This window comes from Anguilla rostrata, chromosome 3 (assembly GCF_018555375.3).
Source record: "Anguilla rostrata isolate EN2019 chromosome 3, ASM1855537v3, whole genome shotgun sequence".
Classification (NCBI taxonomy): Eukaryota; Metazoa; Chordata; class Actinopteri; order Anguilliformes; family Anguillidae; genus Anguilla; species Anguilla rostrata.
Genome location: NC_057935.1, coordinates 25646101 through 25662022, shown reverse-complemented (window position 1 = coordinate 25662022; position 15922 = coordinate 25646101). Strand labels below are relative to the sequence as shown.

At 40.1% G+C, this 15922-nt stretch overlaps 1 protein-coding gene and 1 long non-coding RNA gene across 4 annotated transcripts; one reads left to right on the top strand and one right to left on the bottom strand.

The window, feature by feature from the left end:
• Nucleotides 1–305: 305 nt before the first annotated feature.
• LOC135250558 (basic immunoglobulin-like variable motif-containing protein) lies at nucleotides 306–11785 on the top strand. 3 transcript variants are annotated; one of them, XM_064326972.1, is made up of 10 exons: nucleotides 306–454; nucleotides 1352–1922; nucleotides 4197–4326; nucleotides 4442–4537; nucleotides 5859–5963; nucleotides 6056–6150; nucleotides 6553–6685; nucleotides 7381–7464; nucleotides 7721–7817; nucleotides 8399–11785. In XM_064326972.1, exons 2-10 carry the CDS (start codon nucleotides 1445–1447, stop codon nucleotides 8699–8701), a joined length of 1521 nt encoding a protein of 506 aa, XP_064183042.1. In that variant the 5' UTR covers nucleotides 306–454; nucleotides 1352–1444; the 3' UTR covers nucleotides 8702–11785. The 3 variants fall into 3 exon arrangements, with proteins under 3 accessions (XP_064183042.1, XP_064183044.1, XP_064183043.1); XM_064326973.1 differs by having other exon boundaries at nucleotides 347–449; XM_064326974.1 differs by lacking the exon at nucleotides 4442–4537.
• Nucleotides 11786–12374: 589 nt separating this feature from the next.
• On the bottom strand, nucleotides 12375–15048 carry LOC135250557 (uncharacterized). Its single transcript, XR_010328951.1, has 3 exons — nucleotides 14899–15048; nucleotides 13972–14043; nucleotides 12375–13683 (listed from the first exon to the last, which is right to left on the bottom strand). It is a non-coding gene; the product is annotated as an uncharacterized LOC135250557 (long non-coding RNA).
• Between the last annotated feature and the right edge of the window lie 874 nt (nucleotides 15049–15922).

The following is a 15922-nucleotide window of genomic DNA, read 5'->3' as shown; positions in this document are numbered from 1 at the left end:
TGTCATTCGTCAAAATGTTAAATCGTAAACGAAAAAAACAAAAAGAAAGAAAACACGACAACCCTATCCTTGAACTGGCTATTGTATCCAGTGTTGTGAGGCAACCTGGCTAAATCTATTTCCACCCCTTGTACTATGGGCCAGCACCCAAAGTGGGTGATAAAACTGTTTACTTACACACAGGAAAGTATGGGAAAGGGTTTCCATTTGAAATAATGCGCCAATGCTTGTTTATTTTTCCTGTTATATTGTTCCATCATTTAGTTTGTGTTCTTGAACTTATTATATAATGTTACTTTGGAAATGTCGTAACCATTCTGATAACGGTCCCCTATTTAAATAATGGTACACTCCCGCAGTGCATCAAAGCGGAAGACAGTGGTTTAACTTCTAACGAGCTATGCTTGGAACGCCGTGCATACGCATATCTTCTGTTTATTACAGTACTGGTAAGGTATGTAGCTTGCTATTTCAGTGTTTTGGGTGTGGCAGATGTAATTTGTAACCAAGGGGCATGCTATATCTTTAGTCTTAGTTGAGTATTGTTTCTGTGAGACGGCACGGGAGTTGTCACCCCCTTAATAATCGTTATTAGGGCTTTGAAAAAGACACTGATTTGTCACGATAGCTTCTGCATAATTCTGGGGGAAAAAAGTTATGTCCACAGCTGTACACAGCGTGTAATCTAAGTGCCCATACGAATAACGTAAACCAGGCTATACGTGTAAGGTTAGCTATTTTCCTAGCTAGCATAACTGTAGCTAACTGTTTTGCTAGCTTGTTACCTGTTCGCTACGGGTGACATAGTGATGGAGGCAGAATCAGGGCTAACCACTTAGCTAGCCAAGTAAACACGAATGTGAATTTATTTAGTAAAAAATAATACATAGTTCCAAGTACAGCAGTGTCAATGTACGATCTACCAGCTGGCTAGCTTGAGGATCATACTGAATTACAGCATGTCACACATCTAAGATACAATTGCTTGGCCGGATAGGTAACAAATCAAATGACGTCTTTTATTTGAGCTGAAATGTGTTGTAGGCTGTGCATTGTAGCTAAACTATTTATTTTATAGCCTACCATACGTGCACTAAGTCGATTTCAGCTGTTGTGACAGCTGCAACAGTGAAGTGTCATGAAATGAATTGATAGTCCTCAGATATAGTCGTTAGTGATTTGACAGTGTCGGCATCTTGTAAGCTATAATATTCCTTTTGAGTGGCCTGTTTGTATTAGAAAAACTGAATTCGTTCGTTAACTGGTCTGAGTCTGATGTTACTAATAGTGTAGCCTATATAGCCTATTGACCACTGAGTCTTAATTCTGTTTGAAAACTCTTCTCTCCAAGATCTCAGCAGAGGGCTGAGCATCGCTTTTGGCTGTGCTTCTTCGTCGTACCATCACAGTCCCATTCTCTCACCCACTATCCAAGTTCCGTTCAATGCCTAACGCTGCGGAAAGTCAAGGAGCAAGCGCGAGCTTATCCGGGGGCGTCGACCGCGCGGCCCCGAGCAGGCCACCTGGCAGAGACGATGATCACGGCCTGCTCCTCGGCTCTTTGGCCAGGGACTCCTTGAGACCACGGCGGGCGTCAAGTGCGGAGGTGCGCGTCCCCTGGACGTGCCCTGTCACTCACTCCAGAGAGAAGTTCTACACTGTGTGCTCCGACTACGCCCTCCTCAACCACGCTGCCATGGTGTACCGGCCGCCGCCCGCGACCGCCAGGGACTCGCCCGCAAGCACCCAGGAGAGCGACCCTTCTTTTGGCCAATCCACCGCAGCCGGCTGCGCTAACATGGGCATAGATGGAGACTGTGAAAACATGGAGGTGGTTTCCTCCAGCCATGGGAAGCCCGTCCTGGCCTGGGAGATCGACACGACCGATTTTGATGCTGTCTTGACGAGAAAAACCAGGACAAGTAAGTTGTGTTTGCAAATATTTCTAGTAGTGGACATCAACGCATTTTTAAAGTGATGTGGCTTTATATCTAGTTACAGTTTAGAAGAGTAGCCCTGACTATTGAGCCAAAAATAAATACTTTAAAATCCTAAATTTTGTGCTGTAATGTCCCAGCCTTGAAGAATAGTTTTATGTTCATGCCTGGGTTCTCTCTAAAACCAGAAATACATTTTCCATGATGTTTTAAGGATAAATTTATCCTTTAAAGGATGTATTTTTTGCTACAGTAGTTAGGGACCTGACTTTCCTCTTTCAACGACTTCCATGTTGAGAATTTGAAATGCAAGGAACAAGGATTGCTCATTTAGTGAGTCATCTGATGTTGAAAAGGACTTGTGCTCACCAGCCCTGGTTTTTTTTTTTTTTGTATGTTTGGGTGATGTATAATATAATGGTTAGGGAACTGGACTTGTGATTCAAAGGCTGTAGATTTGAAAAGTATTTTGAAGTTTGTTCTGAGGTGACCAATAAATTCAGTTCAATGATTTAATGAATGCGCAAAGACACACACACACACAGTGCCCTCTAAAATTATCCACACCCTTTGATGAAGATAAACAGTATTGTATAATAAACAATACAAGTATTGAGCTATATTGTATGATCAAAAGTGGAGAAATCGAGCCATTCCTATTTTGGGTTTCTTTTGATCATATCACCCATCTCCAGAACTCATTTCAGTTCTGCGCTTCAATTGGAACCAGGTTTTATGGTCAACAGGACCAAAATAGGGATTTTTGATCACAGACACCAGCGTTGAGTTTTACAATGGAAGAAGTATGTTTATGTTGAAAAGGACTCTGTGCCAACTGTGAAATGAATCTGCTGATCTTTGATGTTATGGGGTTATTTTGCATACTGGTCCTGGGGCTCTTGTTATGGTCAAAGAAATCATGAACTCCAAGACATTTAACAAGACCAAAAACAAGGTATCACCTCACCAGAAAGCTCAGTTTTCACTCCAAATGAATCTTTCAGCAAGACGATATAAAACGCGGCGTGACCACCCTGGTAGGAACAGAAGAGCTGGACACAGGGAGATGCAGAAATCCCGGATAACTCCGGCATTTTATTTGGAATAGCGCGAGAGATCGTACTTAGTTACAAACACAAGCGGAAAAACCTTCGCCGGTCACCCTTATGTGATCTGGGGAAAAAAAGTAAACTAAAATAACAAAGACAAAATAAATGAAATCATATGGTCGCTTTTATGCCTTTTCTCTGGTCAGTACGTGCTCTCTCTCGCCGTCTTTTAAATCCTGGACTTATTTGTAACATCACCCAGGTGTGTGCCTACTTAACCAGTAGGCATGGTCCTCTAATTGCCCTGAATTCCTCCTGAAAACCAAGCCCTGCCACAAAAACATACCTCAAAAGCAACCAAAAAATAAAAAGTGACCACTAAGTTAGTGTTTTGCCATGGCCATCTCAGTCTCTAGATTTGAAACCAAACAAAACTTTTGTTTGAAATGAAGAGGGCAGTCCACAAGTGCATGTGATCTGAAAGATCTTAACAATTCTGTATGTAGGGGTCACAGATCTCATATGTTGAGTAATCTCATAAAAGACTATAGAAGACAACTTAGTAATGCCATTGCGAACAGACGGTGCACAAATTACTGAAAACAGAGGATTGATTTATCATGACAGTAGTTTTTGGGGAAAAATATCACATTCAGCAAAATATTTATTTCTGAGGGACTGTTAGTTTTAAAGAATGTTATTTACACATTTTTTGGAGCATACAATATAGCTCTGCCCTGATGAAGATGGACAAAATTACAAAATATATACATACACGCACAGAGCAAATTATTAAAAGTGTTAATAATTTGCTCTGTGTGTGTATGTATATGTATGTATAAAAATCAATATAAGTGTATATATGTATATTCTGTTTTGCTTCAGGACACATTTAATGTAAGCTAACCTCATGTCATTTTTGAGAAGAATGTCACCACGAAAACATTGAAAGGTTGATCATCTTTAATTTGGGAATATTCATGAATTTGCCTCAGATAAATACACTTTTCTGGTACAACAATGTAGATTTATTTTTATATCCCTTCTTTTTTTTTTTTACCTCAGTCATGTTTGATTATGAGGGTGCCTCTTCACAACTCAGCCAGCTAGATGTCCAAAAATGTTACTTAAAAAAGCTCTTTTCGATGACTATTTGAGCTTGATTTTTCCTTCTGGATCAAAGCCTTCAAGAATTATCTTTTTTTTCCAGGTAATCAGAAAAAATCCAGCTCTAAGAAGATGAAGACTTCAGACAAACATAGTAGGAATCTGCAAGACATCCCACAGCAGGCTACCATTGAAGAAATTAAACAGAGGAAGGTCCTGGACCTTAGGAGATGGTGGGTATATGCTTGTGAATTTGTAAGGAAATCAGTGTAAATGTATACTCTAAAGATGCAGCTCAATAAGATGGAGTTTTATTTGTATTTTAACTTCAGTTGTCCTGTGATTTAGGTATTGCATCAGCCGTCCACAATATAAGACTTCCTGCGGTATATCCTCTCTAATTTCCTGCTGGAACTTTTTGTACAGCACGCTTGGAGCAGGGAGGTAAGGCTTGGTAGACTCAGAGAGTACAGAGAGCAGAGAGTAAAGTACTGTGCCAAAGTCTTAGGCACCCTAGATTTTAAAATATAATATATAGTATATATTTGGTCTTAGATGTTTATTTTTTGTTTTCTGCATTAGTGTGTCAGTAGAAAAGAGCAAATTTGAGATTTCCAAACATGAAAAATGAAATGAAATTTTACAGATACATTTTTGTATTTTGTTAAATAAAGTAATATTTTAAGTAATAGACTACTTTTAAGATAAAAACTTGATCAAGGGTCTCTGGGATTACCTGGAGAGCCAGAAGCAAGCAAAACAGCCAAAATCTGCAGAAGAACTGTGGCAAATTCTCCAAAATGCTTGGAACAACCTACCAGCCTATTTTCGTATAAAACTGCAGTACAGTGTACCTAAGAGAACTGATGTAGTTTTAAAGGCGAAGGGTGGTCACACCAAACATTGATTTTATTTAGATTTTAACTATTTACTGCTCTTTATATTATTATTATTATTTTTTGATATTGATAACCTTTCATTTCATTATTTTTGAAAGCATCTTAACTGTACAGCATTTTTTTACAGGTGCCTAACACTTTTGCACAGTACTGTAGATCATATAGAATGCTGAGATCCTTATGCCTGTTGAAATTCACTGTTGGTGTGAGTTACCAGAGAAACTTATCTAAATATTTCCAGGATACTTATTTTTTTCCCCTTATTGCAGCCTAATGACTGTTACATCTACAGCACTGAAGCTCAAGTGATAGAAATTATTTATATTGAATTGAGAATTTATATTAATGAATTGTACAGTATTTACTTTCTGTATGAACTGCAGTGGGATCAGAAAGAAAAATAGCTTCAAAAGGCCTAGCATTGATTGTGTCTGTGAATTTGCATATTTACATTTACAAATATTTATTATTATTTCTGGATTCTTTTTGTAATTGGTACATACTTGCCAATGGTATTCCAGGCACTATTTATAAAACAATGTATAAATGACATATTTTGTACTGTACTGTATGAGCAAACCTGTTGCTTTCTTGATATGTATACTGTTCATTTTGCCACTAGTGGCAGGTATGTTGACACCATGTAGATATAAACCTGGAAACAGTCACAATTTTTGATAAACCTGAATAGCAATTTTTCAATTATCAAGGGTTCAAAAGTACATCTATGGCTGGCTGCAATTGGCCCCCAAGCTGCCAGTTGAATAGCGCTGCTTTAGATCCGTCTAATGAAATGCAGCCGTGTGCGGGTGTTCCTTTGGTGTTTGTCTTTCATACAGAAGGTGACTGTTTTTCTCTTTCTGCAGTCTTCCGCCCATCTCCCAGGAGGAGGCGCTGCACATACTGGGGTTCCAGCCCCCGTTTGAGGAGATCAAGTTCGGGCCCTTCACGGGCAACGCCACCCTGATGCGGTACGGTACAGAGGGGCACGGCGCTCGGGGCACGCTCAGTGTGCAGCCCTGTCCCATTCTCACCAGTTCCTGTGTTTTTTATCCTCTGACAGATGGTTCAGGCAGATCAATGATAATTTCCGCGTGCGCGGCTGCTCCTATATTCTGTACAAGCCGTACGGAAAACACAAGACCGCAGGAGAGACGGGTGAGTGAGTGTCTCTAAAAAAAAAAAGAGTGTGTGTGCGCATCGGTGTGTGCATGAGTACATGTCTGTATGTGAGTGTGTGTGTGTGTGTACGAGTGAATGTGTGTGTATGTCTACATGTGTGAGAAGTGTGCATGAATATGTGCATATGAGTGTGTGTGTGTATATGCGCGCACGTTTGTGTGTGCATGTGTGCGCATGCATGCGTGTGTGCTCGCGTCTTTGTGTGTGTGTTTCTTCGGTTACTGTATACCTTGAACTCTCTGTACCACTTGAAAATGCCACGATGCCTTTGCCAAGAATAAACCATGCAGTGAAGAAAAGGGGGTGCAATGTGATACTCTCTGAACATGAACGCAGTAACAATGCAGGTAATGATGCTGTGTTTGTTCCCCTCGGCAGCTGAGGGGGCTTTACTGAAACTAACCCAGGGTCTGAAGGATGAGTCCATGGCCTATATCTACCACTGTCAGAACCACTACTTCTGTCCGATTGGCTTCGAGGCCACGCCCCTCAAAGCTGCCAAGGCCTACAGGTAGAACCGAGTCACCTGCAGTCCCACCAAGCCTTTCTCGGACCCCCTGCAGCTCAGTCGCTGCAACTGCTGAATCTTCAGTTCAGTTTCTTAAGTTCAGTAAATTCAGTTATTTCTTTCAGTTGCAACACTGCAGATAATTTCAGCTTTAGTTGCTGGGAATGCTGTGTTTTGAAATATGATCTTAAGAAAAGCCAGCATTGGCAAAAATAGTGGAGAGCACAGGTTAGCTGAACTGTATTGTCTAATCATTCAAAGCCCAAACTTCTATTTAACAAGACCAGGTCAAAACCTAGTATATGGCAGGACCGAACCGGCCGACCAATGGTGTAACTTCATCAGTCAGTCACTCAGTCACAGACATGCGCGGTGTAACTTAATCACTCACTCAGTCACAGACATTCACATTTATAGGGCTGGCCCCACTGTTGCTGTCCAGCCAGTTTTCAGGTAACAGAAACAATTCAGGTAGTTACATTGTCAAACAAGATATTCTTTGGACACATTTGTTGGATATTAAAAGTATTTTTGGGTTCTTAGATCAGAGGATATATTTCACAAATTTCTTGCTGCTAAATATACAGTCAGTAGAAATGTCGTCGAACCCTGTGTTAAATTTTGATCCGGTGATTTAGCCAAAGGCTTGCATGTTGCAGGCAATGTAGCATTTTCTCACATTTCCAACATATTTAAAGGGGCCCGCTTCCAACGAATGAAATGGAGCACTGGATTCTCATTGGTGAACCAAGCAGGAAACACCCAGCCATTCACTGCAAAAAGTAAGTCTGTCCTCACTGCTTATTTTCCGAATTATCTGTGTGTCAATGTCTGGGGGTGTGGTTTCCTTTCAGTCAGCAGCCAATTAAGGACGTAATTAAGAACTGTGTGGATTCTTTAGCCAATCAACAATTGAAATGCATCGCTGACACTGAAAGGCATCAAAAATCAGCAGACACTGTGGCTCTCCAGGACCGGATTCTGACCCCTGTGCACTTGGATGTGTTAGCATCGCACCTGTGTGCTTCTGCGTTGTAGGTGGGCGGACATCGTGACTGATCTCAACACGCAGAACCCAGAATACCTGGACATCCGTCACACGGAGCGGGGTATTCAGTACAGAAAAACCAAAAAGGTACCCATCTCTCTCTCGAGGCCTGTTTCTGTCAGAGCGCTGTGGGTAAGTGAAGGATGTCTCATCAGTAGCGATGCAATCTGTCACCAGCACTCTTCAGCCGGTGGCACAAATAAAGGCTATTATTCAGTCAGTAAATAAAAGAATACAATAATTATGCAAAGTAGCATTAAGTCAGCATGACTGGATGTGGCTTGGTCAAGATTTTTTTTAATAAAAGTGGATTAATAGGCATTGGAAAGTTTTTGTCAGATGCGAGACTTTTAATATAAAAACATACATAGATAAACGATCTGATGGTAAACAGAGTTGGAGGTCAATTCTATTTAAATATTTTCAGGTTGTGAAGCGAATCAAAATTATATTGATGGGTTTAAAGGTCCTCACACAACATGATATGATATTTTTTAGTTGATGAGTTAAAGTTTAGTTCATATCGTGAATTGAAATGGAATTCACCTATTTCTGCAGGCCATCTGAACAAACAGGACTGCTGTTAATTTAGGCTCGTTCAGTGGAAGGTGTTTAAAAGGTGTATGCAAATAAAGTTATCGTAATTGAAAATTCTCTTTCCCTGTTAGGTGGGAGGAAACCTGCACTGCATCATGGCCTTCCAGAGGGTTAACTGGCAGAAGCTAGGCCCTTGGGCTCTCAACCTGGAGAACCTGCGGCATGACCTCCACCACCAGGGGGCAGACCGGGGCTCCAGTGGGGCTTCAGATGATCCCGAAGAGAAGCCCTCCGCCAAGCACTCAGGCCGCCTTGGACGGTCACTGAGTGCAGGGTACCAGAAAGAGACCTCCTGGAAACGCCTGTCAAACACCTACGAGTACAGGCACGGGGGGTCACCTGAGAGCGAGGCCGACGAGGAAGCAACCGACTGAAGCCTGACAAACACAGGGGCTCATGGGAAATGAAGTCTGTGAGGAAGTTCTGCAGGTGTGTGCAGTTGTCATCTTCCTCTGTATAACAGTTGCACTTTCTGTTTATTTGAGTTTATTTGATACACTGTATCAACAGCTAATGCCTTTGATTAATTTGCACAAATGGGAATTTGTTACATTTTAGTACAAAACAATCAAAATGGTTTGTGTTTGTGTGCTGTGTTCATACAGAACTGAGAACGCGCAGTTAGAAAACCAAGAGTCTCAGAATTTTGTGAATAGGTAATGTAAATAATTCCAAAAAGAGAATGCATAGAGAATTTGACTGCTGTAAGTGATCTGAACATGCTTTTAAAGGCTTTACCCTCTCCTAGATTTGGCACTCTTGGAGAATCCCATAATTTCTTTTTTGGTAATGTGACTGGAGGGATGTATCCAGGGATAATAAAACAGCTTGAGATGTACTTCCTTAACGCTGCCAAACTAAAACTAAGTAGCTCCATTCATTTAAAGCTCAATTAAGTTTACTTCTGGTTTGGCACCAGTCTGTTCATGCATCACAGTCCTTATTTTTATAGCCCTGGGACTGTTGACTAAGGGAAACAGTAAAAATGTTTTACAAAATGATTTTTTATTATGTATTTGTAATGTAGCTGTTCCAAAATGGGGTTAGGGAACCACGGTGCTGTGTGTTTGGCCACATTTCAAGGGGACTGTTTTCCCTCATTAATGCACATGATTGGGCATGTGCTCAGAACGTTTAGGAACCGGCTGATCTGATGTTATTGACAGCATAATTCAGGATCTCCTTAGTCCAGAGGGGTGCACTACAAAGCAAGATTACACGGTTAGAGAGCTAACGTAAGCTTTAATCCTGGGTTTTCCGTATTACGAAGCTGACACGCTTTAAATCGGGGTATATCGCATGTAAATACACGGTGCACGGCTAACCTGGTCAGGGGATGTTTTCGCAGGGCATTAATCCACTGGCTTTCCCTGTGGATACACTATTTGAAAGATAAAGATTGCCAACGAAGGGAGTGTAGTACATATGCAAGTCTCTTAAATTATAAAATTTTAATTATTTATATTTCCTGTATCAAGTGTAAGCTTTAGGAGCTCTAGATGAGCAGTCACATTACAAAAAAACTGTAGGACAATTAGCAGGACTGTAGATTTATTCGTTAGTGGTGGTAAGGTAAATAAGGTAGAATTAACTAACGAATTACACTATTAGCAATTTTTTTACAAACCCTTATCCCTGGCTTTGTTGGCGGCAATGGTGTTAATTCTTGACACTACAATTGTTTTATGTTTTTCATATCCGTCCATTATGTCCATCCATATCAGGTTTTGTTTACTAAGGTGAGAAATACGCTGCTTGAGGAGAGTCCATGTTGTACTGCTATGAGCTCATTTTTTCAGAAACCAGCACTTTTATGGGAACACGCACAGAGCTTGATTATCAAAGCCTGTGTTCTGTTAGCAAGTTGATAATCACTTTCGTGATATCGGCTAAGCACGATTGCGGTTGTTTGGTTTTGTGAAGCCAGCAAAGAAACCCTGGGTATGTTAAGCTTCCTTTGTGGCATAACATCCTGGTCTGTTTCCCTCCTAAAGAACTGGTCTGAGGCACACACTCATTTGTGTTTCGGGTATTTCAAGACAACTCTGAATTTTTTAAGCTTGGTGATTTTAAGTCACCATACGACCGCTTTTAGTTGCACAGTGAATTAAAATAAGTAAATAAATAAAAATGATATCCTGGTGAGATTTTTACCTTAACTGTATTACAAGCTTTATTTGATGAAACTGAAACTTTTCTGTGGAATTTTAAGCCTGGGGCTGCTGATCATCAGTGTAAATAATGTGAGCTATTCGGGCAGTGCTGGTACCAGAACGTCATAGCATCAATGCATTGTACAGAGAAGAAACACAACATGCCCTGTTATTACAAACACTGTTCAAAAAATAATTTAACATTTTCTTTAAAATTATGAAAAATGAATTCTGTTCTCTCAAGTTTGAGCAGGATGTCGCTCCTTGGTGTTGGGAAGCCCCTGCTTTGTATGTGCGTAAGACTCGATGAGTAGCGAATGGGAGCTCTCACATTCTCTTATGTGTGGTAACTCAAATAAAGCTTTTCTAATTTAGTCTCTGGTACCGTAGTGGTAATGTGAGCAAAACACTATAGCAAGCTTCATCTTCAGTAATGCGCAGTGTATAGCCTACTGATATTTATCAGATAACATTTTTGTCATCGTGTATCAAATGGCTTGCTAAAGTTGATTTTGTTTGCATAAACTTGCTGGAAACTTGATCTTATATTGTGTATTTTACTGTAAGCTGTGATTAATCGATCAGTCAATTTTTATTTTATTTATTTAGTTCAGGGGTCCCCAAACTTATCTGAGAAAGGCTGGAATGTTGTTCAAGATTTTTATTCTAGCCCAGTGCAAAAACACTAAATCCAGGTAAAGAAAGGTCTTGATTCAGATTTATCTGGGGACTTCGATCTTATTTATTTGTTTTCCTGAATTTTTAGAAATTAGACAGCAACAAAAAGACCAAATCACAAACTGTGATATTTCAGAGAGTATGTTCAATTAAAACAAAATAGTCTGTCATTCTGTTTGATACAGTATGACATAAAATAGAATATTGGCACATGACTATATGCAATCAATACTGTGTATTAATTATCATATAAATATGGGAATATGATAATTAGGTGATCATTAGAAACATAAATATGGGAAAGCCAGAGTAAGAAGAGTTCAAGCCATAATTGGTAAAAATAAATATATATATATATATATACCGATTTATGATGTGATTAATTTCAGCGTGTATAAGGGGAAACGTTTTTTTGTGTCAGGTGTGAAATGCAAAAAAGAAAAAAAGGGAAGAGCATGTCTGCTTCTGTGTGCTGTAAACAGCTGTATGCTATAACATTCCTGTGAGAGCAGGTACGGAATCCATTTTCTTTCATGTCCCTGGCGCTTGTGTAAATGAAGAATAGTGTGAATTTGATTAGTTTTTTTTTCTTTTTTCTTTACAAATAAAGATTTATACAACTTGTTATCCATACTAGTGTGTTTTATTTAATCAGTTAGTGAGCCATAGAGAGAACGCATAAAATAACAACGATAATAAATAAATGAGTGTAGCCATGTTTCGTGTTATTCCACTATTCCACTCCTGGCTCAGTTCGAGCTGTAAAAGGAGAGCCTGGACTTATTTTTACGATGTTTTCAACGTATGTGCGAATAATGTAAAAGAGTGCATTGTTTTGACTTAATGTTCAGGGACATATATTTTTCCTCCTGCGTAAACAGCTTTTGTCTTCACAGAGGGGCCATTAAAACTGTCCACACTGTGACTTGAGCTAAGACATTGAGGCCCCCACCCTGCCTGCATCCTGTTTTTCTGTTGTCAAGTCAGATTTATTTATTTAAATGCAGGTTTATTTAAAATTGTAATGCAAATGTGAAGCTGTGGGAGACTGGAGTGGAGTGACCAAAACAGTGGCTACAGCTCAATTTACACAACCTCCAGTATCTACCAGCCATCCAGTGCTGTTTTGCATACAATCCTTTTATACAGCTTGATACTTACCAAGGCCATACAGAAAATACCTTGCTCAAGAATACAGCAGAACTCTGCGAAGTCCAGTTACTTAAACATTAACATACTGCACTAGCACAAAAAGGCACATCACAATGTATCCAGTTAAATAATATACACATGCAGAAATGTACAATCAGCATAAGCCTGTCTTATCATGGTTGCATACCAAAACACACGTACCCATATACGTGACATAAAATGCGGCTGATTTTTTATATTATGACTGTCCACACATACAGGACCTGACTAAAGTCCTGTGCTGTGAATTTTGGTCAGCTGCATGCCTGACAACAACAGGTGGCTGGCTGGTCCAGATGTCACACCCAGCTGTGTGATAAATATTTTAGCATTATTTTAACATTTGCTTGGTATGTATTCCGCTGCTGTGATAACACGTGCAGCACTGTGAAGTAATGAGAGAACAAAATGCAAATATGTGCCTGTCAGCCACTGGGGATGCCATTTTACAGTTTTTTTTTTTTTTTTTACTGTTCGCTTAGAAATCATGGCAGATTGTGGTGCTGTGCGCAAGCTATTGAACAAATAAGTTTACATTTTTTCTGTCAAACGACCAAAAAATGAAAAATATATCGATAGTGTAGTACTTCATTGCACTGTATACACCATGAAATCCTTCCAGGAGTGCCTCGTTGGACTGTCTTAAAAAATGTGAAAACTACTTGAATATCATTCTAATTTTTTCAAATGTATTGTAAATTTGAGAATTTGAATGTTTTTAGGTCTGGCATTTTCTAATTAGCATCCACCACAAGTTGGCATGCATGCACTTCAAACCATAAAGTCAAGATTACGCTGCAAGCTGAAATTCAAATGTTACACTGCAACACCGCAGAATACCCAGAACCTCACCAGTGCCTTCAGCCTGCAGCCTGCTGTGGAATTGGACGTTCCAGTAGTGGTCTTAACAGAAAACTGAACGAGAGGGACAAATCACAAACCTCAACAAGGTTGTGGGTCCAGCAATCCCAGTGGGATCCCTGGGTCTTCGTACTCCATACTTTGGCCCACTGACGAATGTCCAGATGCAGGTCATAGTTTGCTTCTATGAACTTGCTTAACCCTGCCTTCTCCCTCTAATGGTGTGATAGTGTATACTGGGCCGTGATCATCTGGGCACTTCACCACTTTATGAAGTTTTGGGTCCCATAGATCTTGAATCGTATTCTGCCCTCTCACCTTATGGGTCTTTTGGTACACCAACTGTCCTTCTTTCAATACATCCTCCATTGTGCCCTTTGAGCAGGTGTAGCTTGAAGATGATGCTGGGCATTTCAATTGTCGTGGTCAAGCCTCTTGCAATGCTCCATAATCCAATCTTCATTGTTTTGTCTCTGCCAAGGAGAAAACCAATTGGTAGTTGTGGTTCTTGCCCAAAGATAAGAACTTATGTGAGACTGATTTTCTGTAGTGTAGAGTTCATTGGCTTTGCGATTTTCGAAAACGCCACAAATAATTGTGATAATAGCTTGCAAAATGGAGAAATTAGTTCCTGAACATTGGCCTCTATGGCCTCCTCCATTAAACCACTGTGGTAACTTGTTCAGGATCAGTCAACAGCCCTGCTGCAGAAATCACATGGCCAAGATATTTGACCTCAGAGCATCGGGAACAACACTTACTTAACTTGATCTTCAGGTTTTTCTCCTGGAGTCTATCCAAGACTAACTCAAGCCTCTGTAATACCTGTTTAACTGACGAAGAGAATATAACAACATCATCAAGGTAAAGGAGCAATGACTGAAAGCTCTGGTCTATAAATTTGCACTCCATCAATCTCTAAAAAGTTCCTGGGGCATAGCAGAGCCCAAAAGGCATTTGATTGAACTCAGATAGTCCACTGGGGTACAAATCACAGTTTTATGGCAATCAGCACTTGTACCAACATTAACAAGGGGTACATACACCACCCCACCCTCTAATGGCAAAAGCGCTGTGGGGGCTAACACCCCTGCTGGGAGACCTTTATACCCTGTCCCACATGGTTCTACTAGAGCTACAAAATGGTCATACTGCATGCCTTTGGGGCATACAGCAAGCACTAACCTCGTCACAGATGCTGGACTTGCACTGGTTTTCTGGACTGTACACAAACATTGCCAATGAACCCTGCTGGGCAGCAGCCCATTTGGACAAAACAGCCACGTGGACCAAATGTGTATCCCCTCCAATGTCAAACTTACTCCTATGCCCCTGACATTGAAAATTTTGGAAAATACAGATATGCACTTATGGGAAATACGGATATGCACTTATGGGCTACCTTGTATTGTGCTTACAAAAAGCTGTGCCATGGCAAAACATTTTTTGTTGACATAATTGCCCAACTGTATGAATTGCACTTAATATAGTGAAGACCTATAGCTGCATTACTTAAAACATTGTATTTTTAACATGTCAAAGTCCTCTTGTGTTATACCACACCCTAATGGATGAGAATGCTTAGGCCTATATAAAAGATTAGAGGGAGCGTCCCTGCATGTTATGATATTGCATATTGTGCCGGACAATATACGCAAAATGATATTTGAATATACTCTAATTCATACCTCTGTGCAGACTGATCACCCGTCGGGATGTAATAGTACTGTCACGCCAGCGTGACACCCCTGGGAGGGAGATGCAGCAGTACCGCAGACCACCGTTGGTTTCTGCATGGAGAGAGAGAGTCCTCCCTGTAATGATGGAATATAGTGATATATTTTAAACTATTTTAAAAAAAGGATTTTTAGGAATGCCATATTGTACAGTCAGGTCTGGAAATGCTTTTAGGGACCTATTCTTATAAAGGTGATCCAATGTTACTATCCCATTCCTGAACCACAGCTGGGTGAGCCCATCCCTGAGGGCAACTGGCAGAAAAGGGTTTACATGGAAGGGAGTTTTTTTCATATTTCGGTTGAGTGCAAATTCTTTTCTTGCTTCTTTCCATACATTTTATGTACCGTATGCTGTATGCTGGATTAGTGGTAAATGGTTGGAGTAATTTAAATGATGGAATATATGGAACTGACACTCGAAACTTGTTCCATGTACAGTACAGTGATGATAAAAGTTGGATTGCTATGTCCAGACTACCCTGGCTTGTGCAGCCCATATATCAACATTTGGCATATTAAATCCACCCTCATTTAACTGGCCTTAAAATTTCTTGATGAATGCCTTGAGCACTGTAACAGGTAACATTGAAATAAGTACACATATATGGGAAATATTTTCATTATAATACAATTGATTTGCCAAAGGAAAGACAAAGGTAGAATTATTCACTTGCTGACCTCTACCTTGTTGTCTTAAGCAGGGAAAGTAGTTTAGGGAAAGGTTTACTGAATTAGTGTGATACCTGACCCAAATAGGTGATGTTACTTGGACTCCATTGGAATGGCATACTACCCATTGTCCATTTTTCAGCTTTGGCGTTGAGTAGCATGGCAACACTTTTAGTTAAATTAATTTTGCGGCCAGAGAAAGACCCATAAGCATTTAGTATTTTTGTAAGAGAAGGAACAGATATATCTGGGTAGGTTATACTTTGGCTGTTTTGTTTATATGTTTGTCATAATTGAATTACAT

Excerpts from the sequence above, each read along its gene's own strand:
- LOC135250558 (XM_064326972.1), top strand. The coding sequence starts at position 1,445 with ATGCCTAACGCTGCGGAAAGTCAAGGAGCAAGCGCGAGCTTATCCGGG. Across the intron at positions 1,923-4,196 it reads GACGAGAAAAACCAGGACAA|GTAATCAGAAAAAATCCAGC; the intron begins GTAAGTTGTGTT and ends TTTTTTTTCCAG. Across the intron at positions 4,327-4,441 it reads GTCCTGGACCTTAGGAGATG|GTATTGCATCAGCCGTCCAC; the intron begins GTGGGTATATGC and ends CCTGTGATTTAG.